The sequence below is a fragment of the Geospiza fortis genome, unplaced genomic scaffold, assembly GCF_000277835.1.
Source record: "Geospiza fortis unplaced genomic scaffold, GeoFor_1.0 scaffold54, whole genome shotgun sequence".
NCBI classification, from domain to species: domain Eukaryota; kingdom Metazoa; phylum Chordata; class Aves; order Passeriformes; family Thraupidae; genus Geospiza; species Geospiza fortis.
The window spans coordinates 8,051,412-8,077,450 of record NW_005054301.1 but is presented as its reverse complement, the minus strand read 5'-3'; the positions used below and the strand labels follow the sequence as shown (position 1 = coordinate 8,077,450).

The window sequence follows — 26,039 nt, the reverse complement described above, 5'->3', positions numbered from 1 at the left end:
AGAAAAGGTTGCAGATGCACACAGAAGTGCATGTTTAAATATGTCAGTTTGAAGTAATGATTAAGCAACAATGCTTTTTTCTACAAAACTTATTTGTATATTCTTGTTCTCATAATGAGATGATACAACAAACTACTCAAATTGATTAGTTTAATATGATGGACAAAAATGTCCCAGAAAGAAGTCCACTGCACAGAAGTTCCACCTCTAAGCCAGGAACTGACTAATACAATATATGGTAAATTGTTTGAAATAGTCCTGGTACACTGTGTGTGCTTCAGCATGACACAGCCTGTATTATGTTCTGGGAAACTAAAGCATTCATCCCACTGGGATCAGTAAAGCTTACCAAAAGTAGGAAACTGGACATGTTCCCGAAAGTGACTGACTTCAGTGGGCAGTAAATTAGGGCCTTCAGAATTAAAAGTAGGCAAGGACACTGCAGGAGCTACAGAAGCAGTTACTGAAGTGTTACTATGTTTTTATGTAAGTTTAGAATGCACTTGAATCTCAGACCTAGATTTTAAATTTTTTTTTTACATGTACAGGAAGTCAGTGGTACTAAAGTCATAACTTCCCTCTACCAAAAGCTTTGGATTTTTAAAAATTATTAGTATGCACTTTTACATTCACTAGCCCCAGCTAATTAACCTAACCTACTCTAAATGCCTAGAAATAAGTCTATGCAAGCATTAAATGGGAAAAAAACTCAAGACAGAAGTCTTGGATTATTGATTCACAGGGAAAATCAAACATGTTTCCAGGTCAGGAAATCTCTCAAATTGAGACATGGTACTGGGTTAGAATGATGTCTTGGCTCTGTTTCAGGCTAAAAAAAAAAAGATATTTGGTAGTCAAATGAACCTTTGTCTAAAAAACTTCAACGTGAATAATCTTCAAGACATTGTCAGATGTGTAAGCCTTAGTAGTATATTGCAAACAGATACAGATACTTCCTATTTCTTTCCTCAGTAACACTTCATACTCTAAAAAGTTGTTGAAACAAAGATTATGAAGCTTAAATTACTTTAATGTATTTGAATTTAAAAGTGATTTCAATTACAAAGTTTCTTTATATGTGTAACAGTGTACAGCACAAAAGAAAACTATCCATAAAATTATTCAAGCTGTAGTAAAAATGAGTTTTACTTAGCATGGTCACACACAGTAGAAGTGAACACAGTAAAGTGGCAAATGCACATTATTTTATTTTGTTCAGGATCAATTTTCTGCTGGATATAAGAATATTATGGAGGCCAGAGTAATATACCCACCTATATGAATTTATGTGCACGCACATATACATAAAATGCACACACTTTATAACCATAAGAGCATTTCAAAGACCCTCAAATTATACCCTCCAAATTTTCCACAGCTTTTGCTTTCAAATATTTTGCTAAATATTTGAAATTAACATGATTTCTACCCTGTCAAACTGCCTAGAAGCTATTAAAGAACTTCTGTTAGGATACAACTGCAACTCTTGCTTTCTTAATGATATCACCAGAGTGTTATGGAGCCTCAGCAAACTTTTCAAGCATGCGGTAAATTCAGAAAAAGATTAAAAATATCCCTGTACACCTTATTAATAGTACTAGAAAAACTACAGGATTGGATGGTTTGGCTTTTGTGACCAATAGCGTAAAAGCAAAAAGCCTCTAAACATTCTCATAAAAGCTTAATTATATTTATTTGAAGATGTTGCAGTAGCATGAGGATTCTTTTTTCTCTAATATAATGCAGAGGAGAATTTAAGTTCCAATGCAAAATTAATTTTTTTAAATTGTGTTACCCAGCACTGGTCTATACATTGTTCTACTTCAGGTCAATAAAGATACAGAGAACCAGTGTCATTTGTCTAACCTTTATCATCATACTTGTTGCATATAAAATAATTTTAAAATTTAGACATGCTTTAGAGATGCATGGGATTCCCTGGAAGAAGTATTGCACTACGATCCACTCTTTATGTGCTGATAACAAGAATTTTAGGTAATTTCAGATAGATAATTCAGATGAAATTAAATACCAAGTCTGTTTCATACCTGCAATACTGACTGCACTCCAGCTCGTACATTTTGCTCTTCAGAATCAATTTCAGATGTTTTATGCAAAGTGTCTTCATAACAGCCATTTCTTGTCCAGTTTGAATTTCTAACTCCATGACTAGAGTTCATCCCTTTTTCCTGAAAAATATTTTTTCTTAAAATTCCACAGAGTTTTAGACAAGTATTTTGGCTTTATATTAAAGGAAAAAGGATATAATACGTACTAAATAATAAACAACAGCAGACAGCAGACAAATGCACCTGAGACACAACAATATTTCATGAGGCTTGTAGCAATTATCTTAAACTAACTGAATGAAGTAACTACTATTTTTGTCACCGTTTTATTTGTATATAATTTTTACACAGTTGATAGTTGGCATACTGTATAATCCACATCTTGAAAACAGTTCATAAAATGATATGAAATTTTAAATTGAACTAAGCACATTAAAAGCTACAGATAATGGATAAAATTGGTAGCTCATCCATACAGTGTTTTACCATTGATTTTCCTCAATAAATGCTCTGACACCAAAGAAAACCACAAATGAACTATCAAGGAAGCCACATCTCTGTCTACTGGCAGATTAATGCACAAATATTAACCAATAATATTTTACCTCTTCTCTTTCTTTTCCTTTCTCTGAAGAATTATGATCAACATTTTCTTCACAATCTACAGCTGTGCACTGCATTATTTCTTCAGGTTCTTTCATAAATAAAGGTTTGTCTTCTTGTTGAATCCATTCTTGATACACCTTCACCACCTTCCTCATAGCAGCTGCTTCACATATCGGCAACAGAAATGCCTGGAAGTAGAAAAAGAAAGAAAAAAACAACTGTTACAATATTTGAAATAAGTTGGGCTCTATAATGTGCAAGTCCTAAGAGATAAAGGTGGAAAGAGCCACTGTTGGATCCCCGTATTCAAACTATTGCCAAACTTAAATGTTTGCTCACTTTCTTCATATGTAAACTGAAAACATGAAAAAACCCCACATTTAAACAAGAAAGCTTATCAAGAAATACTTTGAAAAAGATAAGAATACACCATATGGGTGTATCTAGTTAGCACCTATCCTGCTGCAATTAAGACACAAACACTCATCAAAATATGTAAAACAAACGAGCAGAAGTTTCTTTTACAACATCTTCCATTCAGAGGATTTGGAAAAGTGGAGTTAAACCAGCTCTAAATGACTGAGAAAAATTCAAGTGACACACAATACTGGTAGTCTTCTATCTTATTTTTAGCTAATTAAGATTTTACAAAACAGTATCCTTAACGTGAACTACTCCCTGAAAAAACTTCAGTATTATTGTCTCTAAAAATCATGCATTTGAGTTGGTACAATGGCTGATCAGTGCCCTCTTCAGAAGGTTTTCTGTATTGGCTGTGCTAGTAACAACTAGTCATAGACCAGAAACTTTTAACATTAGTCAGATTTTAATGAACTACAAATACACTTAGCAAAGACCATGATGCCCTAACTATATATTCAGAAGACCAGATAAACTACACTAACACTCAGTTTTACAGGGTCTGTGCTGCTGTGACTGATGAAAACTAGTTGCCCATGTCTTTAAGGAGGGTCCACTTAACACAGGTAGTATGTTCACTCTGGAAACAGAGATTTCATACCATTATCACACAAAAAAGAATTCAGCTATGTATTACAGGATTAAACTGACAAGTTCAGTCATATACTTCATCATCAAGTCTAACATTCTCCTGCAAGTCCATACACGTTTTTTTGTACCCTCAAGTCTAAAATGCATAAAACTGGTTCTCTACAGACAATCTTTCCACCACTCAGTACCACTGAAACCTCCTCTTGACAGGAATAACTTAGTCCTCATGTTTTAGAAACACTACAAACATCTTGTGTATTAGAAATTAATTTACACTGAAAACTCCTGGCTAAATAATGATGCAAATAAGATTTCATAATTGCACATGAAATCCAAATAATCTACATAAACTCACAGAATGACTTTTGAAAAGAATTAAGAAAATTGGATTTGCTTCTTTTCACTGTGCGTACAGTGAAAAGTAGACCATTGACAATTTATACTCTACACTCAATGTCTCGGTCTCTGTAAACCCTTGAGTGTCAGCTGAATTCAGATAACTCTGCTATGTCCTTCAGTAATGTGTCCAAGCTCTTGACTACAAGGGATGTGGATAAGCTTCTGACATTTATTTGCCTCATTCAAAAATATTTACTTCATTCAGATAAACAAGATTTAAAATGTTCAGCTTTCTGATGTTTAAAGCAATTAATGTTGTGCATTTAACTTGAAACTTAGTATACCTTTCTTTACTATTATTCAGAAATCTCTGTGTGTCTTTTGATCTATAGCATGGGGCATAAAGAAAATTTATCTTATTCTATTCTCCCACACTGAACCCTTAAGTTACTATTAATAAAGACTCCATATTCTGGCATATGTTCTCAGTTTAAATTTGTTTTAATAGTTTCCAGTAGAGAAATACTATTCTGAGTATGCTCAGCTAACATTTCTGGTTGCAGTGAAGTCAGAAACAGAAGCTGCTACCTTTTATAGCCATCTGTCCTACTCTTCTGATGAACACTATCAAGGAAAGGACATTCAGATGCTCCTAAAACAGCTCTTTAACAGCTGCAGACTCCCACAGGAGGCTTATGTTAATATGTGAGTTTTAATACCTACAGTGTTGATGTATGAAAAGATTAAACATTCCCTTCTATGGGGAACTGTGAAGTACAAGTTAAATGTTGCTAAACTGGTTGTTAAAGATATAAAATTAGAAAAATTGGAACTAGGGGTATTCTACAGAGAAAGTATTTCAGAATGTTAGCTTCTTGATTTTTGAAGGCAGAATGACTGAAAAAACCTGTAACTTATAATGTTCTGCTTAACAAATGCTCTTGAAAGAAAACCATGACAATAAAAATATACAATATAATAATCAAGATTCTTGTATTCTAGAGTTTTTTACCTGTCGAAAAATCTCAGTTAGAAAATTAACATTGTTTCTTTTAGAAGAGAAGACTTTTCGGACAATTTCAATATCAGTTAAATGCTCTTCATCAATACTGCAGAGGCTGGAAGAACTTGGTTCTCTCTCTGTTAGAGTACTTGTATTAGAATGAGATTGTTCTGGTTCTGCATTTCTATCCTGCTTATCAGTACTGTCATTTTTGCTGTCCTCCCTTGAAGCCATGCTAGCAGCTGCTCTCTGAAAAAAAGTTTAAAAATATTCCACAGTTCATTTTTAGTACAGCAATAAATCAATACTATTTAAGTATAATTTTTAAAAGAATTAAAGAAAAAAGAAACAAACAAAAGGATTTACTGCATTTTAAGGCTTCTAATGTCCAGCTGATTAAAAACAAATCACAAAATTTGAAAAAAAAAGCAGCATTGCAGGTACTTTCAAATAGAATTAATAAACATAAGATTTGTTTAGAAATTACTTTTTTTAAAAAAACTTTTCATTAGTCGTAATTATTGGAGAAGAGCACACTGCTGACATAACAATTAAACCAAAAACATGAAAACTTATATATTTTTGTGTATTTGGTTTTACCTGAATATTCTTTGGCACATTTTCACCTTCCATCCCAGGAATATGAGGTCCTGTATGAGGTTTTGGCTCAAGCCAGAAAGACACCAACCATCGAATGACAATAACACGAGCCTTAATGAAAGGTTCCTTTGTGCAATAGATTGCCTCATTGGTTTCAGCATCTTTCTTAACTATTACGTAGTGTGGCTTTGGTCTCATTTGTGGTATATCTGTATGAAAATACAACATCTTAAAAATACAGGCAGAGAAAAAGATCTGCATAAGAAAGAAATCCTAGAATCATAACCAATACACATGAACTTTCAGAGGTGCAGTTTTGCTGCATTCACTGTTGCACCACTCATTCCAAGATGCACTGGAATGGATGCAACAGAGAAAATGTCAAGAACATAAAAGACATCAAAACACTTGAATTTTCTCCTGAAGGGAGACAACACTGTTGGTCCAAAAGACAGAAACTTATTTCTGCTATGTGGAACCTTTAATTTTTTATCTGGAAGTTATTTCTATAGCCTTATGTTTTTGCTTACATTTTTTTTTCTATGTAAGTAAACACATTTTATTATCTTTAGGTTCTTCCAAACTACGTTATACTCAATATTTAAAGAAACTTCAGCAAACTTACTACTTCAAATTTTCATTGAAAACTATGAAGTTCCAAGTAGCAAAATAACTGTCAACTAGACTATGACCTATACAAGAAAACTACTTCCATATAAAACTAATATATTGACAAATCTTATCATGGCTACAGTGGGAGATAAATAATTCCAAAATGCAAATGCAATAAACACAGCCTCTTCTGGCCCTGCAAAAGAATAAAGATGAATGGAACAGAGAAATCCTACTGCAAAGCCACATGAGCTTTGCAGCTTCACCTAGGGCCCCATTCGCACTGGCTAATTTTGTTAGACTTTGCTGCCAGACCACAGGCACGTACATTTTCCTATGACTTAGCTGCAAGATGACTCTGAGGCAATAGCTTCTATACTGATTTGTAGGGAATGAAATAAAGGATGCTCAGGGGCACATCAGCTGGCAGAACTGTGATTGTTCGGGGACTAGAGCTGACAACTCCATTTTCACCGTCCCATGATGGTTCAGAACTGTTTAGCCTTTCTGGTTCTCTACTGCACTAGAGTCATCGGTACTCCTGAATCTGCTTCAGAAAAAACCCATGACAGTACTTAACTCAATGTGGATGGAAAGAACATATGTGGTAAAAGCACTACAAAGATGGGGGGACACATGGATAACATTTTTTAATTGTGCATTTTTCTGCGACTTAACACTGCAAAATGGCATTACTGGGTTTTACAGCCCAAGACATGGTGCAGAATAGTTCTGCATTACCATCATCAACCTGAAGTAGCAATGATACTTTCATGTGCAAATGACATTTCTCTGAAAGTGGCATGGCAACCCACTGTAGTCCTAGTCCTGTAAGGGCAAATATGAGATATACTCCAATACAAAAAGAAGACAAACATTTGTGTAAGGACTGATTATAATATGTGCTGCCAGGACACCCTGATGCTAGTGTTTCAGTATCATGATCTCTATCTAGTGACAGTAAAAAAACCCCAGGAAACTCAAACCAAAACAAAAATCCAAACCAAAAAAAACAACTAACAAAAAGACGGAAGCATGGAAAAATGATGGTCCTATCCATATACAGAGAGTGACAGATTGAACAAAGACGGTTATGTCAGCACTGCCTTAACTCTTCTGTAGCCTGCAGTACACGAGCAAGAGAGAAGTTTTACAGGCCAACCAGAAAGCAGTTAAAGGATACTAATGCTGAGAGTCAAAGAAGATTTTAAAAAGTCACACTGAACAATGCAAAGGTATTCCCTAACTGTATCTTCCTACAGCAAAGTCAAGAGTTGTTTTAAAGGATCCTGTGTAACTTTGCCAGTTTATGATGTTAGAATCCAAGAGGGACAAATTTGGACAGCAGTGAAGAAATAATCAACTGTTGTCTAAGCAATTATATTATGACAGCCTTTTTAAGGCATCTAAAGTGCAACCAGTGTGTCTGCCAGACTGCTGTAAAGATTTCCCTGTTATCATTACAAATACGCAAGATCCAGCACCTGCACTGAGGATATCCACACTGGTCTATCTCAGTGGCATTTCAAAAGCCACATACATAAGCAGTGATAGAGCCATCATGATGTTGCTGAACTGAGGAATGTTTCCTGCAAGAACTTCAAAACTATATCCACACTGTTCAATGAAAGCACTATTCTTAAAGGAAAAAACCTATGATTCCTGCGTATAATATACCTAAGTACATAACAAATGCACAGAATACTCTTTGACAAGTTTACAAATGGTTTATTTACTGCAAATAATAAAACCCCAGTACATTGTTTTCATTCTGTGGAAAGCAGCAGGTTAGTAAGAAAATTAAAAATTAAGGTATCTTAAACAAGCATGTGTAACAGTACAATCTGTGAAAAATAAAGCAAATGCCCGGTAGCACAGCATTTAAAGATGGACAAATCAGTTCTCTCTGGTATCTACTAGCATTCAGCAGAGCACAAAGGCTGCAGTACTGGCAGCATTTTCAGAAGGACTAAACATGCAGTAAACATGGTTTTGCAGCAAACATGTTTTTGCAGCACACTGTCTCCTCCTTGTTTCATGATAACCTCTCAGAACATCCTCTTTCTTTAACATGTTTCAATAGCATTATGTGCTGCAGCTGCTTCTCAAATGTATCCTCCTTCCAGCTGCTTCTCAAATGTATCCTCCTTCCAGCTCTTCATATATTTTCAAATTCTGTCCATCTTGGAAGAAGGTATGAAGGCTTCAGATGAGAACACAGACATAAAACCAAAGCAAAACAGATCTTGTTAGATGGACTCAAACAGCACAAGAATAAATATTCCCATCCCCCAACTTTCCATTTTTTCTTTCTATTGTGTTTTGGGCTTTTCCCACCCCCTGCCCTTCCCCCTCTGGGAACCTGATGTGAGCTGATGACAAAAAGAAAAGGAAGCTGAAGGTAGTGGAAGACATACACAGGGTAGAAAGTGAACAGGCTAGCAAAAACACACTGCACACCTGTAAGCTTTGACCATGCCTAATTTTTAAGACAATAAAGGGTTCATAAGGAATGAAGAGCTAAAGATAGCTGTAGAACAGCCCACATTAGTGTCTCCCTGTAAATGAAGGAGGCTATCTAAATGGCTTGGAAATGGCAAAAAGGCACATTACTATGACAAAAGAAGCAATGCTCCTGAATATTATTGTCATATCTGTAGCTCTTAGTAAACAACTTCTAAGTCAATCTCAACAGATATTTAACAAAGACTTTACAAACAAAATAAACACTAAGGCAAAAAAAAAAAAAAAACAAAACCCCAAACCAAAACATAAAAAAGCAAAAAAAAAACAACCCCCCTAAACAAAACCAAACCAAACTAAAAAAAACCATAACTCCCCTCAAAAAACAATCTCATGGGCTTTTCTAATGCTGTATTCCTCTTCCAAGTCTGTAATACTAAAGCCAGAATTTGAAGGAGCCACAATACTTCTTGTAACTGGAATGCTTGGTGCTTGTTGCTGTAGGCAACATACTTATCAGGAAAGAAGGAAAGAAATCTCAGTCCAGTATACTGTCTCCAGTAAAGACCTGTAGCAATGCTGGCTTACTGAAACTACTGTTCTGATTTGTACTCATGACTTCCCCTAAATTAAACACTACACCAGTAGCATAAGAATTGTTCTTAGTAGCAGGCTCAGTGCCCAAGTTTACCCTGCCTTCTGTCTCAAGGCTGTAAATTAAGAACAAGCACAGGATTATTTTCAAATAGGTTGGGAAGATGCATGTCAGAGAAGAACATCTTCGAGGAGAAAAAATTATTCAACTTACCAATGCTTCTGTTGTTTTCATCACTCTATTGTTCCAAAAATCCTCATTATAGTTGCTCACTGTGCACAGTCTAAGGCACAGTACTTCTTGGGATCTATGCACATTTCTTCTTGTTTCCCATTGTCCTCTTCTTAACTAAGGCCTTGGAAATTTCTTGTTTACCATTCACCGAAAAACAGAGGACTACAGTAACACTTCTATGGAAGACTCAATCAAGATCTTCACAGAAAGAGAAAAATAGCACTTCGATATTTCTTGTTCTGGAGCATCAAGAAACAGTAGGTTTGCTTTCTCAGCACTGCTTACTGTCCCTCTTGTAGCTATTTTATCACTCAACCTCTTCAGCATCTGGACAATAACTCTTATTCTACTGTTACTTATGGTTGTATTCATACTGGTTCTTCTCCTGTAGATGAGAAAGCCCGGTGTTTGTCTTTCCCAAGAGAATATGGCTTTGACACAACCATCTTTCAAATCTAAATAAATGTACACGGACCAGAAGAAGCTAAGACCTCTTCAACAAACTTCCCCAAAAGCCTTATTTTAGAATATGGAATTGTGTCTGGAGATCACTGCTCTGGAGAGTCCTTCTGAGATGCTGCATCAACAGATAAGAGGAATGGTGATGTGACTGTGTGACTCAAGTGACAAAATGGTAATTTAAAGCCTATGTACAAAGTACTGCTTTGCAAAGAGGAGTCTTGAACTCTGTCGGCCTACAACCAACACGTGCATGGGTGCATGTAAACCTGAGAGAACAAAATCAAGATTTGCAAACAACATTCTGGTTTAAAATGGGCTAAAAACCCTGAGTAAAACTTGGGTTTGCTTAGAAAACACTGAACATTCCACTCTCTATATGGAAAGAGACATTCTAGTACTATCAGCTTTGAAAACTATGTTAAACCCTAACTTCATTTTCCTACTGCAAGCTCTTGAAAAAAATGCAGTCCGCACAAAAACCTAACTTTGCCCTGTCAAAAATGTAAAAATGTGAACAAGCACTGTATAATCCAAACACTGTGATTCTGTACAGATAAAACCAACACACCCAAAGAATAGCACACTAACACCTTTTATTTTGGCAGCAGTAGTTTCTCTTCAGAGCACAACTGAGATCAGCAATGGTTACATTATAGAAAGGTTTCACAAGAACATTTAATTTACCTCATTCAGGTTAACAGAGCAAGATTGACTCTAATGAAAGGGTCAGAGGCTTCCACAAACAAAGAACTGAAAATCATCAACAGGAATCTTAACATGTTCTTTCATGACAAATACATTTGGAGAATGCCCTTCATGGACAACATGACTCAAGCCAAAAACTGCTTTGCTATATTGTCCTGTTAGAGTTAGAAAGCACAATCACCTGTCTCAAACATTGCTAAGGCCACAGAAGGGAGGAATTTGTGACAGGAAGGTGCTAATTCCAGGCTTGACAGAGGCTAGATCTGGTTAGCACATCCTGGTTATCACACTCCCTCTGTGACAGACAGTGACAAGGAGCACCTACTTATATGCATATCACTGGTCAAAAAAGCATCATCCCAAGTTATGGGAAGGTGGCATCTGTGGCCACCAACGGCCACCAAAGCTTCCCCAAACACACCTCTGTGGACACCTGGAACCTGGACTGTATAAAGGCAGAACTGCTGTTCAGGTATTAGGACCTAGGGGGAGCTTAACAAAGCTTAGGAAGAACCATGTATTACTGATAGTGGATACAAAGAATGCAGAATTTAGGAGCCATAAGAAAATTTGGCAGAAGGTATGGAAGAAATTATTAAAACAATCTCAGCAATTCTGATTAAATCAGTTCCAGCTGGGTAAAAGGTAATTCCACAGGGGTATCACCAACCTAAGAAACCCACCATCCCAAAAGAAGAGAAAGACTGAACAAGCAGACTTATTAGCATAAGATGCATTTAACCAATGGAAGATGGAATAGTAATTAATAAGAGAACTATATCACTTGCTGCCAATTAGCAATAATTCCTTTGTTTCTAAAATGTATAAATACTGAAAAGATTTGATTGTAAGCAGCAGAGCTTGTGGAGGTAGCACCCCTTTCAGCACAGAACTTACTAACAGATGAACAAACCAGGACCCGCTCCCCAACACCAAGCCCAGGGCGAAGAAGGCCCAACTAGACACCGCAGGATCCATCGGTGGTGACCACCTTCTGCTCCCACACTTTCTCCCTCCTTTTCCCTCTCTCCCTCTCCCTCTGTCTTTTCTTTCCCCATGCAGTCAGTGTTACAAAATAAAGTCAGTACTCCTGAACCAGCATTTGTTCTTGTTGTCACCTCAATTTGGGCAGAGGCATCTCTCACTAATCAGATCATAACATCGCTATTAGATAAAATGTAATGATTTTATCAGCTGTGTTAACACTTACCAAGTATAGGGTTATACAAGCTGGTCTCCTTACAGATGTTGGGGAAAATAGAAGGTAAGTAGTATTTCTTAAAATTTGAGAATAAAAATGAAAATCCCTTTTCCTGGTTTTCCTTGTTCTTCCATTCTAAACTCTTAACCTTAAAACAAGAATTTGGACAAAGTAAATATCTACAAGTAGAACAGGTAACTCATGAAATGTCCTCTTTTTAAGTTATTTCTTTGAAACAAAATCATATATATTTCAACAAATAGTTTTAGAAAAATGAAACAAAAACTAGCTGGGAAATGTCAATGAAATAAAGATCATTCTCTTCCAAAATATTGGTTCAAAATGAACACATAAAATACTGAAACCAACAGAAATACACTCGCTTTTGCAGTCATCTTGCCAAAACGGGGAGCATGCCCAAATTGACTGTTTTTAATGAAACTGTTTTTATATTTCAAAATGTTTAATAAAAAAGAGTAACTATCCATGCCATTCAAAATATTTCTTTGACAAATTCTTTTAAGACATTTTGACTAACAAGTGTCCATACAGTCATCATAATAGGTGCTTGGATTCATTTGTGTAATTGGCAACATCAAACAAACAAATTTTTCAACCACAAGCAGCAGAAGATACAACTTTGAAGTTGAGTTACACAAATGTACTTTCATGGATTGTGAGTGCTAAGCATTCCCCTTTATGAAATGTTTTCCTACATGGTAAGTAGTACCAAGCATGGTACATGCTCCTCAAGAAATATAATATGCAGTTTCCATCTTTGTTCCTGAGAATTCATCTGCCTGCAGAGCTAGGTAATCTACCAAGTCTATCATAAATAATATAAAGGAAAAAAAAGACTTCATTTTATTTTCTTTTTTTTCCTTTCCCCTTTACTTCTCCATTTTTTACTCAAAGGCCACAGTTCTATTATGATCCGTTTTCAGGGCAACAGGTGTCTAGAGTGGAATATATATGCATATATTTCACCCCCAATATAACTCAACATATTAGCTGATATATATATATAACTTAGTGACACAAAGTCCTTTATCATAACTTAGTATCAAAGAACCTTGCAACTATCATTGGCATCTAAAGGGACTTCAGAGAACTACTTCAGCACTCACATAGTAAACAAGCTCTATGACACCTGTCTCAATGACCTATCAGAATTTAAATATAAACTAACAATTTATTACAGAAAAGGCAGTTGTCTTCAAAAATATAAGGGCTATTTTTCTTCAAAGTAAATAGCTAGCATTAAGCTTACACTAGAGACCACAAGTATGAAGACCTCTATTCAAAGCGGGAGACGCTGGAAGCAATAAAATGAGGCTGGAAATTATTCCAGCATGGCAAGTACTCAGAGAAAGATGGATAAAGGGGAGCCATGAAATATGGCTTTAACACATGTTATGGTTTAACATATATTTGTACACTGTCCATCTTCTCTAGCAAAATCTGCCTAAGTGTGAAGAAATACTTATAGGTCCCCAACTGGGTTCTGAGGGACAAGTGTGGCCCAGAAGGCAGGACACAGCAACACCTACCATGGCATGCAGCACATGACAGCTCAGCAGGTTCAGAAGCAGCATGTGCTAACTGGCCAGCGAATCAATTACATACTGCGTAACAGCTGAGCCGCAGTTTTTCACAGAAGCTGCTGCTATGCCCCATACTGGCTGAGATCATGGAATTGTCAAACTTCAAAAGAGAAGAACATGGTGTGTCCGAGTTGCACACCATGGACTAAATACTCATTCAACTCTTCATTTTCTGCACACAGCTGATCTACTGGTTGAAGACAACTAGATAGGGAAGGGAAGATGAAAATGAGAAGGGAGCTGAAATCAGTATTGGTAGAAGTGACTGACAGGTCTTGTTTTGCCTCCATGCCACAATCTGATGGACGATCCTGTTGTAAAAGATCTAGGAATCTTCACACAGAAGACAAGGGAATATTTTTCTAGAAGAATTTGCTTTTTACAAAGAAGGGAGTGGCAAGGAAGGATTCTTCAAAACATTTTTATATGTATTTGCAGAACTACAAGTAAAAAACTTACTGTAAAGGACAAAGAGGTGTTAATTGTTTCACACTTGTTTGCTTGAAAATTACGGAACATACCTGAATTACCATGTATTTCAAAAGTGCTTCTAAAAAATAGCTTGTTAAATCTTCTTGTCCTTTATCTCCTGATTGCGGAGGAACAAGTGGAGTGATTTCTTCTATAGTCACTTGAGCTATTTGAAGAAAAATAGAAGTACATCTGACATTTAGACCATTTCTTCTCATGAGTAAACATCTACAAAGTTATGAAAGTAGAAATACACTGCAGTAGCAGAGACAATTACAGGTAAAAGAGTCCACCCATAGATTAATGAAAATCAGGAAATTCTAACTTCTAAACCACCATGGAACTAATTTCTTACACATATGAAAAGCACAGCAGACAATAAGCAGGTCTTCTCTATGCACTTTCGGAACCTACCTGCCAAACCCAAATTTTTTAAAATTTCGTTTGGAACTTATGTAAACAATAGTGTAACACGCTACACAAATGCCAAATCTTTATATCTTTCACCATTTTCCCATTTAGCAGTTGATCAGTTACATTTCCTTTAAGTTTGACTATCTGCAGCCTTCTTTGCCCCCACAGTGAAGCTAGTTCAGAGTCGATTTTTCTCCTATTCCTGTAGTTAGATGTTCACATTTTAATCTTTGCACTCTAAATTTCACAAGATAACTCCAAAATGGGCTTAAGTAAGTAGCAAAATTTTACTTGCAGAGCTATCCTGCCATGAAATTCATCTGCTGTGTTCCAGCAAATTTAATTACTAGTCATGGAGACACTGCTTTTCTCTACAAGCAATAAAATAATCAAATACTAAGAGAAGATGGAAAGAAGGCAAAGCATAACATTCAGGGGAAAAAGTGTTCAAGTTTTTAGTCCCATTCATGTCAATGCACAGTTTGCATTTACATTCAAAGACCCCATCCAGTTGCAAATCATTAATAAATGAGCTTCAAATCCCACTATCAAGAACAAATTGAGTTAGGAGGCACTTAATACTAGAGTGTACAAAGGAAAAACTGTCCTAAAAATCATCTTAAGAGAAAAATCATCCACACTCTATTGATTAGGGCCAAGATAATGACCGTACCATTAAAAAAATCCAAATAAACAAAACCCCAGAAAGTATAAAAACCTCATCCCAGAATGCTCAAACTTTTCCACTCATGTAAACCTTTAAGACCTCAAGTTTTGCAAATTACAAGGTCTGTTTCTTTTTGAAGATTCCAAGTTGCAAGAATACAACAACTTCAATTACCTGGTCATACACAGACACATTTATCCTTACACATTGGCCTAACAACCACTCATTCTCTTGAAGGTCACATCAGAAACATCTTTGCACAGCCTGCTCCCTGGAGGATGAACAAAGCTAGTGCAAGTATTCAACACAAGCAGAATTCACCTGTGCAAGTTTGCAATAGATGCAGGATCCTCTTGCAATTTTTAGTAAGTACACACAATTGGTCACTTTATTTTCACCACTATGCATTAAGCTACAATAATCTGCTTGGAGGGAAAAACCCCAACAACCACAAAAAACAACTAATTCTGAACAACAACAAAAAAGACAGAGATTGTTACGGAAGAAGACCTGACAAACTGCTAAGAAACTCCTCTCAGCTCCATTATCTCCCTGGGTATGTATGTATGTATGTCAGCTACTTCAACTTGCCTTGTCTGTGACAAGATTTGAGTTATGTCAATAATTGAGTAATAATACCAAATTACTTACTTTCTTGGACATTAAGGGGAGGGTTAATGAGATTATCTAGTGTTCGGGGGCCATATTCAGATTGTGGTGATGAAAATCCAGGAATCAAGCAAGAAAACATCCATAATTGCTCTCTACTACAGTTATTTTGAAGTGCTTGCAGCCACAAAAGAAAGAGACGCACACCCTCTCGACGTATCTTAAAGGAAAAAACATGGAATAAGTTATCTTGCGCCAGAACAAACAAAAGCATTTCCATTTGTCCTGGAGGGAGAAGGAGAAGGGGAGAGATAAAAAAAAATGAGGACAGACAGTGTGACCCCCAGCAACCAGCAGAGTGAAACTAACACATCTGCTGCTCCTGATGAAACGCAAGGGCAAGCCTGGCACCTTCACTGCTGTTTGCCTCAAAGAATTTCTCACAGGGGTTTCTCTGAAAGAAGAGAAAGAAAACCAACGCATGGAAAACCAATCACTTGCTTGACTACACCACTGCAAGATGCCACATGAATTTTTCAGAAAATACAAAGACCGACATAAAATTTCTAAATATGTTCATTAATTATAACAACAGAGTGAGTGAGCTCTCTGTATCAGAAGGACCAATTCTACCTTCTTCCATTTCTCCTTCAAAAAAGGTAATAGAGTCCTAGAGCACTCCCTTCTTGGCTCTCATACTGGAGAATTTCAGTACCAGAGAAGCCGGCAGGTGGCTTACAGAGGAGTGGTGCAGCTGTTTTGTCCCAACTATTTAAATTACTCTACACACCAGCAGGCCTCCCTGGCATAGACAATCTTCCACTTCCAAGGTAGTCTGAGTCCCAGAATCAGCTTCCTTGACCTAACAATGAACAGTTAATACTTATTACTATGTTAATGCAAAATCCTTTAAACCACTGGCTACACTATATAAACACATTACTACTGTGAGTAGTTTTACTGAGATAAAACTGATGATTTGGCATCATTCTTTCATGACACACAAGTCATGATCTGGGTCTCATTCCTGGGCTTTTACTGTAAACATTTGCCCTTATGTTCTTATTTGTACTTTCAAGTATTGTAGACAAAATTGCATGCAACTTTTGGCAGTACCTTTAATGAATTTCCAGTGTGAAGAAGCTTCTTTAAAATCAACCCTAAAAAAGGGAGAAAAAAATTTGTTTGCTTTTGTTCTTTCTATATTAAGTAAAATGTCAGAGTTCTCGGTCAGACTTGATAGCCACTTTTGAACAAGTCCTTGGCAATCTCCAATTTAATCTTGGTGACCTTGATACCTTCAAGCAACTGACTCGATGCCAGAAGGAAAAAAATCAAATATCACCTTTCATAGCCTACTCATAGAATATTTTTCCCCAAATACTTTTGAGATGTGTACATTAAAAGTAAATCAAGTCATCACAATGCATAAAATCAGCATTCCCCATTTACAAATATCTCATGTCAGTTTTTAAATGTATTGCTAAGAGAAAGAATATAAGGAAAAAAATATTTAAAATATTTATTTTCACCTGTCTTTGTTCTTTCTCAGCCACTCTTCTATTTCTATATTCCCAAATATAAATCTATACAGAAGAGTATTCATTACATTGGCAGGGGTTTTTGTCTGTTTCTTTTATTTTCTTTTTTATTTTCCTTCACCTAGCTTGCAAAATTCTCTAGACCATAATCCCCGTTAAGCCATTTAAACTGTAAGGAAATGAGTGGCATAGTAGCCACCAATTGGTAGCTACTAATAAAAAGTAAAATGAAAGGGGGAGGAAAAGAAAATCAACTTACCAATACTATGAAATTGCCACCTCTGATGAATCCTTTCAGGAAGGAGTTGTAAAATTTTCTATAAAAAAACAGAACCCAAGGATGTATGTTGCAGATATCACCTTGGAAGACCAAACAGCCCTTTCACAAGGCCACAGATCAGAAGCTGAAGCATCAACTTAGAAAATTCCCAAAATGCTTTCTTTGGAAGCATTGTTGGCCTTTCAAGGTGACCCCATTCCTAATGCTAAAAATCCCAAAGGCTCTGACAGCCTGTAAGTCCTGCACTGGAGACTTCAGATGTTACTGCAGGTCCTCTGGCTCCACTACCCCTCTGAAGGACACTGCTGCTTACAGCACAGGGAATGGACTGGGATCAGTGTCTGTCTCAGCTGCTCTGCTTCACAACAGACTGCATTAAGTTATTCCACCTTTCTAATGGCTTCAGTTAGGATGTTCAGCTGTCAACTTGCCTCTGTGGCACAAGCAAACATATGCTTCAGCCTTTTCAACTGAGGGGTCATGAGCTACACCAAAACAGTGAAGACAAGACCTCTACAAATACAATGATCATCTCCAGAAACGAGAAACAGAGCACAGTTAGTAATTCCAAATCTACCATGCAAGACTTGCAACATTTACACTAGAGGCTTTTGCAACTTGTAAATAACCTTATTTTTCCTGGCTATGGCCCTCCAGCACACCATGCAACTGCCTCCACAGCACAGATCACCTAATATTCCTTTATGCAGGAACTAGTGAACAAATGAACTAGCTCTCTTTCACATTCACCCATGTACCTCACAGAGATAACATGCAATCAAAAGGTCAAAAATATCATGACTAAACAGAAATCACCTTTCTATGAACTTCAATGGGGAAATATCACCACCAAAGAGTAATCAACTATCTAGAGACACAGAAACATCTTTTTCCAGTTAAGACATCTTGCAAAACAGCAAGTGAAATCTTTATTTTTAAAACATAGCACAGAAATTCAGCTCTATGCAAAAGTAAGAAGGAATGCAGTTAAATGGAAAGTATTTACAGACAACTGTAGAATAATAGGACTTAAAGCAAAAAAATACTCAAAATATCTTACCTCAAAAATAAAAAGAATAGAATCTAATTCTTCTCTCTGAGACTTGTGACCTAGTTGCAAAAATAAATAGTTAAAATAGTTTCATTATTAAAACAAAGAACCTTAAACATGTAAAAACCTGCATTTATACAACCATAACTTTGCACTGCTTCTGCAAATAAAAATTATACTCCACAAATACAGCTACAATTTGCATAACTTCCTATTATGGCATCCACAACTGGGAGAGATTAAGTTACACAATATCTTGTTAAAGAATAATTCTGCAGAATACAAAGTATAACACCTTAAGAATCCTCACTTTGCAAAATGGCAAACACAGTCATTGGAGAACAAACCTTTTTTGCTCACCTCCACTGAGCGCATATCTCATTGCTCTGCCTTCATTTGCAAAGTTGGTTCTTAAACATATTTCTGCATGGCTAATATTGTCATTTGTGACCACACAGAGCTTTATTTATAGCACCCTGCTTTACTTCATAACAAAGGCACAAGCCATCAAGACAAAAAGAGGTCTGTCTGAAATACTTACCTTTTTGTTTAAGGCCCACTTCAATAGTCACAAAGTTTTCAAAGAACACATAATATATATGTGAAAAATGTAGGTCGAAAAACTGTTTGAGATCAATTGATTCTGCATTATCTGAAAAACAGAACATTGTTTATATTTATTTCAAATATTCAGAGTCAACCACTACATATCATTATCCAGCAGTAAGAACTCAAGATATTTAAAAGAAAAATTATTGTTTTTTAAATAAATAACTAAATAATTAAAGAAACTATTGAAGTTTTCATTCTTTACTCTGAGGCTAATTCAGAAATTCAGTATGGCATGCCATAAGTGCCTAGTGAATTTTAGAACAGAGAAGGAGCATCTTCTTGCACACCCATTGTTGGCATGACAGCAATGCCAACAAATGCCAGTCATGAACCCTAATTCCATCAGGACTAGCACTGTACAGATGAATTTGGTTTCAACTGTTAATTTAATAGAAATACAGCTTGTGACACTGCCCAAACTCTACAACAGAAAGACCATCACAATCTCCAACTATAATTACTAAGCACAACTAATCTTAGTAAAGAAAGTGGAAGGAAGATGTTAAGTGAGGAACTCATCTGCTCTGGAGATGGATAAACTGGGAGGATGCAAATGGCAGCACTGGATTCCCAGTGATGCCTTCTTATTCCCTCCAAGTTCCAAGATGCACTTTACTTTCTAGTCTGGCTCAGTCCCTCACACTCCTTTGATTGTGTGGTCTAGGGAAATCAGAAGATGGGATCCCAGGGATACTCTGAGGCAGAAACATCACTCTAAGTATAGGGGAATGTGCTTTCATGTATACCCCAGGAAGCTTTTCAGACTCTCTTCCCACAACCCTCTAGATGGTTTTCTGCAAATTCCTGATAAAGAAATACACAGTGATTTATCCAGATTAATTTTAAAGTGATCACTTTAAACAATCAAGCATTAGTACAAACTGTCTAGACACTCCCTGTCCTGTTATTCAACTACATAAGACTTGAGAAACTTGGTGGACAAAACAATACCATGGAAGCACAGAGGAACAGGAAGACAGCATTTTAAATTACAAAATGCTCCTCTTTCAGAATACTGATTTGTAGCAAACAAAGGCAAAACATGAAGGTGAGGCAAACAAAACCTTTATACCCATTCACCGGCTGTATACACTGAAATGCTTTCTTTCACTGTAGATGCTTCTAAAAAGCTCCTTCTAATTCTGTATCGGAGCACAGAGTTTTTAACCCTTTTTAGAATGACGTCAATCTTTATCATCTCACATGACTGGATATACAAGTGGTAGCGTATAAAGTCAGGAACAATGAACTGAAAGGATGGCCAAAAGTATGGCATACTTTCAGTTATGTTTTCTTATATAGCTCTAGAGGACTATTAACTCAATTTTGACACAAATTTTGCTAAAAAAGTTTCCAACACAGATTTAACTTTTGCTGTAGCACAGCATTCTGCCAACATCTTGCATAATGAGTGTAGTAGAGCCAGGGTTCTCTTGGAGCAGATAGTGCTCTATCAGCATCCAAGATCAACTCTTAAGGAAGGCAGCTCAGCTGGAATAAACAGTGGTCCAGAGCAGCAAGCATGTGCCTGACCATCCAAAGGCTTACCAAAGCCCGGGTTTGCAGAAATTGCCACTCCACCTACAGATCAGCAGCTGAACTGCTACAGTTTAGAAATGCAAATGTTAAAGGACAGCAAAAACCAATTCCACTTCAAAGAAGCTGAACGATGATTTTCAGTTGATCAGGGAAATGCACTTGAAATAGAGCTGCGACTAGAGCACAGGCACAACCATTACAACCACTTCCACTCATGGGCAGAGCCCTAAGTGAGTCCTAGGCTAGGGAGAAGAAAATACTAGAAGAAAAATCAAGAGTTTGAGATGGAAGGATTAAAGAAAAAAAAGAAAGCAAGGATTGAGGCTTTCAGGAGAAAGAAGGGTGACAGAAGATATCTTGTGGTCCGTATGTTTATAGGACTGTACAGGGATTGCATGTAGACAGCAGTGGAATGGTTTACTCAATGCAAGGTGCAGAAAATACTACTTCCAAATACTGAAGGGATAGGAAGCAGTTAAACAAGGTCTCTTCCAATCAAAACACAGGAATGCTGCATTTTTGCAGGCATGTTAAATGTTTCGTTTCCTGAAACAGGCCCTTGTTCTTTCCTCAGACGTGGGTCAGCTCTGAAGCAGACCAACAGAAAAATCCCAAATGCCTAAACTGATGTATTCTTTTAAACACTCAATCTTAACACAACAGTCAGTAATTTTTGGAGACACTATTCCTAAATTCTTCAGGCAACAACTGAAGGCTTGTCTACATAACCAGCTGAACAGTGATTGTCATTTTACCACATAACTGCATATGCACAACTGGTACTGTGGTAAGACATTCTGCCTTTCAGTGAAGGTGAAGTGGAATTTCAGAAGTTTGTCCTTTTTTAAATTTTTTGTTAGTTTGTTTTGTATTTATTTAAGAAAAATGTGTCAAACACCTCAAAAAATGCTTGAAGGAGCAGTGGTAGACCTGTATTATTACCACTAACACTCAATTAACATTAAAAATATACCTTCAAAATACAGTTATAGCTTGCAAGAGTAGGAAGAGAGTAAAAAATTCCTTGACTTTGCAATTCCTATAGCAAATGCATTTCACTCTGATTCCTTTCTAAGATCACACCTGAAAGCAAAATCAAAAGCAAGTTTTTAAAATTGAAACCAGTTAACAACAACTGTATTCTGTAGTAAATACTATTGCTTCAGATGGAAGAAAATATAATATTTTATTTAATGGGAATTTTATTATTTTATTAAGTGAAAATAATACTTTTTTAAAAACCCACTGACTCCTTTTGTTAATGCTGAAAACCAGCTTTCCTCCTAAGGGAGGGAAAACGGTCATCTGACAGGCTTGCCACCTACAGCAAAAGGGAACATCTGCTCATCATCAAAGGACACCTACAGCGATTCAGTATGCTGCTGGTGCAGAAATTTGGAACCTTGCATTTGTTGAGAAGTTTGAAATTCATTATTAATACCCTGACATGAATTATGGCAAGAAGGAGAAGGGCAAAAAATAGCAGATACAGCATGAAGGTAATTATACAGACCTTAAGAGGGCTTGATCTGGCCACATCACTCCATTTCACAGCTTTGTCTATACTGAACAGAATCCACACAACTAATGCATGGAGAGAATACTGCTCTCCTTGATTACTGTACCATTAAACTTCCAGTTACATGCTGCTGTTATATCTTCCTTCCTTAATTAAGGATTTCCTAATGTCTCTAAAATATTCTGTTTACCTCTGTCCTTTCTATCAGCTAAACAAACAGCTACTCAATTCTCATGTCATAACCATTTTGTCCAACACCATCTCACTGTCTCTTCTCTATGCTCTCTCAAAGTATCATGCATGTTGCATAGAGGTAAAAGTCATTTCCTCTACAAGCAGCATATCCTTTTCAGACAGCCCTGAACTGAGAATCTGCAGGAAGTTGCTCCTCTGCTTTGGCTAATTAAGTATTTTGTCTTTTTAAGAAGAGAGACATAGCCTTTTTTTTTTTTTATGTGAAGTGGGATTAAAGAGAAACAGGCTTTCCTCTACAACTTCCAGTGCATTCTTACTTTTTAATTTTAAACAAACTAACTTTATATTCTTCTACCACAGATCATGTAACTAATACAAACTAATGTACTCCCTGTGTTCTTGCTTCTATGTCCAGACTGGGAGGAGGGAAGGACACAGAAATAGATCTGGCACCATTTGAAGTAGTTGGAAAAGTTCCTCAGAATTTGAAAGGAAAAATGGGATACTACTGTATTCCAAAGAGAGGTAAAAACTGAAGTTTCTACTGTACAAAGCATAGCTTCAGTAGACTAAAATCCAGTTTTTCAGCAGTTCATGAAAGCTGTTTCTCAAGAAAATGCAGTTTTCTTCATGCTTTACAACAGCAAGAAACATGGATCTCTGCTGTTTTTTCCTTAATAATTTTCTCTAATTTAAAAACTGGTACAAATCTGATCTCCATACTAACTCTGTGTTCAAGGGTGCTTATTTTTGTTTTGTTTTGGCAGGGTTTGTTTTAAGTTTGATATTTTAATTGTTGACCTTTAAAGTTGTGTGTCCTTTGCAGAAAAGTACTAGCTTACTTCCTTTACAATACTTTAATTTCACACAGTATTGTGTCTCTTCGTGCTTATGTGTCATTTTCTCCCTAAAACAAAACAAACCCTGGCAAAACAGATTTTAGACATATATTTAAACTGTTCTGAAAAGAACTTTCATCAGTTCACAATGCACTGCAGACATGAAAGAAAACAGTCTGTATCATTACAGATTAAGTTGTGGCTAATTTTATGTTCTATTTTAAGAGTTTTAGAATGTAATACTATATTTATATGTAAAATTGTCAGAGCACTTAGTATAATGAAAACATTATCCTGTCTAATTCCAAGACTTGCTGGCTTTTAAGTCACTTTCCCTCGCCCTTACCAAAACCCAAACTGACAACTGCAGCAAACAATGACCTGGAAGATGTCCAGAATTCAGGATCTATTTCTGTAAAGCAGAGTACTGCTACGGACTGACACGGTCAGTATCAACTCCTGTAACAAACTGGTGCCACCAGAAAGCAAAGGTTTCCATGTTCTCAATGGATAATTAAAGTTATTAATTCTTAATTCTCCATGCTGAAATATTTAAGGGTTTCTTTAGAGCAAAACAGTAGAGAGATTTGGTTACATAGGGACTGTCCCGAATAGAAAAGCATGTAACTGAGAAAGGTTAAGTGGAAAACCTCGGGAACTAACTGGTGGCTCTGGCATAGTTCACAGACTGTCAAAGTGAAAGAGCTCTGATAACAGACCACAAAAGCAAATCTATTACACAAAAGCTTCACATTAGCCCTTACTGTTTCAGATCTAACCAACAGCTATTCAGCAAAACCATTTTTTTAAAAAAGGTAATTTTGTCAAAGAAAATATTCTTGAAAGTTTCTGTACTGAAAAAGGAATATAACTTAAAGAAATCTTCTAAAGGACTTCCATTTTGCATCAGACAAGTCTGAACTCCTGATCACAATCTTTTAGATACAAATGAAAAAACAAATCACAAATGAATAAGCAGGTTAACAGAACCAATGAACATCATCTGCATACAGACTGGTACAACACCAGTGCCCTACAGGAATGAGCAGAAGCAGCTGCCAGCTTTCCAATCTGCATACAGACTGGTACAACACCAGGCAGAAGCAGCTGCCAGCTTTCCAAGCAAATTCTCTAATGGTGCTTGCAGATTCTGAGTTACACTAGAAAACTCTTGAGAAATACTTCCACAACAATTCACACAAGTTCCAGAACTTAAGCTTTTATTTCAGCAACTTCAAACACTTCCATAGTAATGCACGTATTTTCATCCCGAACTGTCAAAGCTAAACCCACACAGACCTTTCCTTTGCAACCAAGTGGTCAGAGCCTCCCTTTTGTCTAGCCTGGGGCTTTGATCTGGCTCCAGCCCTCACCTCAGCCTTGCAATTCAGCAGCCCTGGCCACTGCTGAACTCTGCAAGTCGAGTATAACATTAGCCAAAATACTAAAGCAGAGTAAATCTTCCCCCTCTGCTCCTGACCAAAACATACTTGTTCAGGGTTAAGTCAAGAGTGCCAGAACATGAAGCCCGAGCCCTTACACTGCATGCAACCCACACCCAGATCCCCGAGTTACATGAGCAGTGACATGTTCTCTGAAGACAGACTAACCAGGAAAGAAAAAAAAATCTACAACTCTTGCAAAAAACCAAAAATCTTCGCACATCCACTGAAAGGGATGTGCAGGCAGCTACTTTTATTGTAGCTCCCCATTTGCTGTCCCTTTAACAATGATAGAACATTTTTCATTTATGACTGAAGTTGATGATGTGCAACACCAATGAATGCCATCCAGCTGAAGCATTAGGGCTAACTGCCAGTGAAATAGATTTCTTAAATTAAAATCCCTTTAAACGAATGCAATCTCTGTTTAAGTGTATTGTTTAATATTAAACAATTTATCAGAATGGATGTCCAATGTAGTCCATTTCATTCTGTCCCATGTAATTTGACTTTTCCCTTTCTATTTACATGAGATGTCCAGCGCTAACCAACCACCAAGAATAACAAAACAAAATAATAACATAAACACCCCACACTTTAGATACTCTGTCCTCTTGCATTTTGCAAGTATTGTCTCCATGGTTCCAGAGATAAAATAAGCATAGTTTTAAATATCAGATGCAAATAAAATAATTAATGAGAAACAACATATTTCCTTTTTTCTTAACTCTGGATTAACAGATTACAAACCTGTAATTTCTACTCAACAAAAAAAGTGAAAAAAGAAAAGGGGAAAAAACCCAACACAACAAGAAAGCAAGTATCTTAAGAATTCAGCTCTGTAAGAAAATTTTAAACCCATAGATTCATTTGATTTACTTGCACACAGTAGAATTTTACAGAAATCATTAAATAACTAGAAATTTTAGCTTTTTAAAAAAATACATAAATTTCCAAATTCAGACTGAACCTTCAAATTCTACAGGTTTAGTCAAACACCAACATATCTAATATAAAAATGAAAAGTCAATATTGTTAACATATGACCTTATGAAGGGTAACATACCTAGCTGTCTTAATTATTTATAGAATGCTTAAAGCACTGTTTTAGCAAAAGGACATATAAACCAAGATCTGAAGCTTGAAAGATTGCTAGCACAAACTTTTATAAATTACCATTTAAAAATCATAGAATTTTAGTTTGATGTTGAAGTCTGATGAAACAGTGAATATATAGAAGAATAATCCAATATTATTTCCACTTTAATGACCCTAAAAATTGCAAGTAGCTGCTAATTGACTGAAGATTGCTAAAATATATATATATATATTTTTTTTTTTTCTGGAAAATCATTG

General features: G+C 36.4%; 1 protein-coding gene across 1 annotated transcript in view; it reads right to left on the bottom strand.

The window, feature by feature from the left end:
• Positions 1–19,205, bottom strand: part of RALGAPA1 (Ral GTPase activating protein catalytic alpha subunit 1) — a 120,655-nt gene extending 101,450 nt beyond the window's left edge. The window contains exons 1-11 of the mRNA XM_031064669.1: positions 19,079–19,205; positions 18,547–18,596; positions 17,466–17,523; positions 16,782–16,825; positions 15,708–15,885; positions 14,026–14,141; positions 11,910–12,048; positions 5,629–5,837; positions 5,038–5,277; positions 2,675–2,863; positions 2,049–2,189 (exon numbers count right to left, since the gene is read on the bottom strand). Of these exons, the coding sequence (XP_030920529.1) occupies positions 2,049–2,189; positions 2,675–2,863; positions 5,038–5,277; positions 5,629–5,837; positions 11,910–12,048; positions 14,026–14,141; positions 15,708–15,885; positions 16,782–16,825; positions 17,466–17,523; positions 18,547–18,596; positions 19,079–19,205 (1,491 nt within the window). The remainder of the gene's footprint in view (positions 1–2,048; positions 2,190–2,674; positions 2,864–5,037; positions 5,278–5,628; positions 5,838–11,909; positions 12,049–14,025; positions 14,142–15,707; positions 15,886–16,781; positions 16,826–17,465; positions 17,524–18,546; positions 18,597–19,078) is intronic.
• Positions 19,206–26,039: the final 6,834 nt, after the last annotated feature.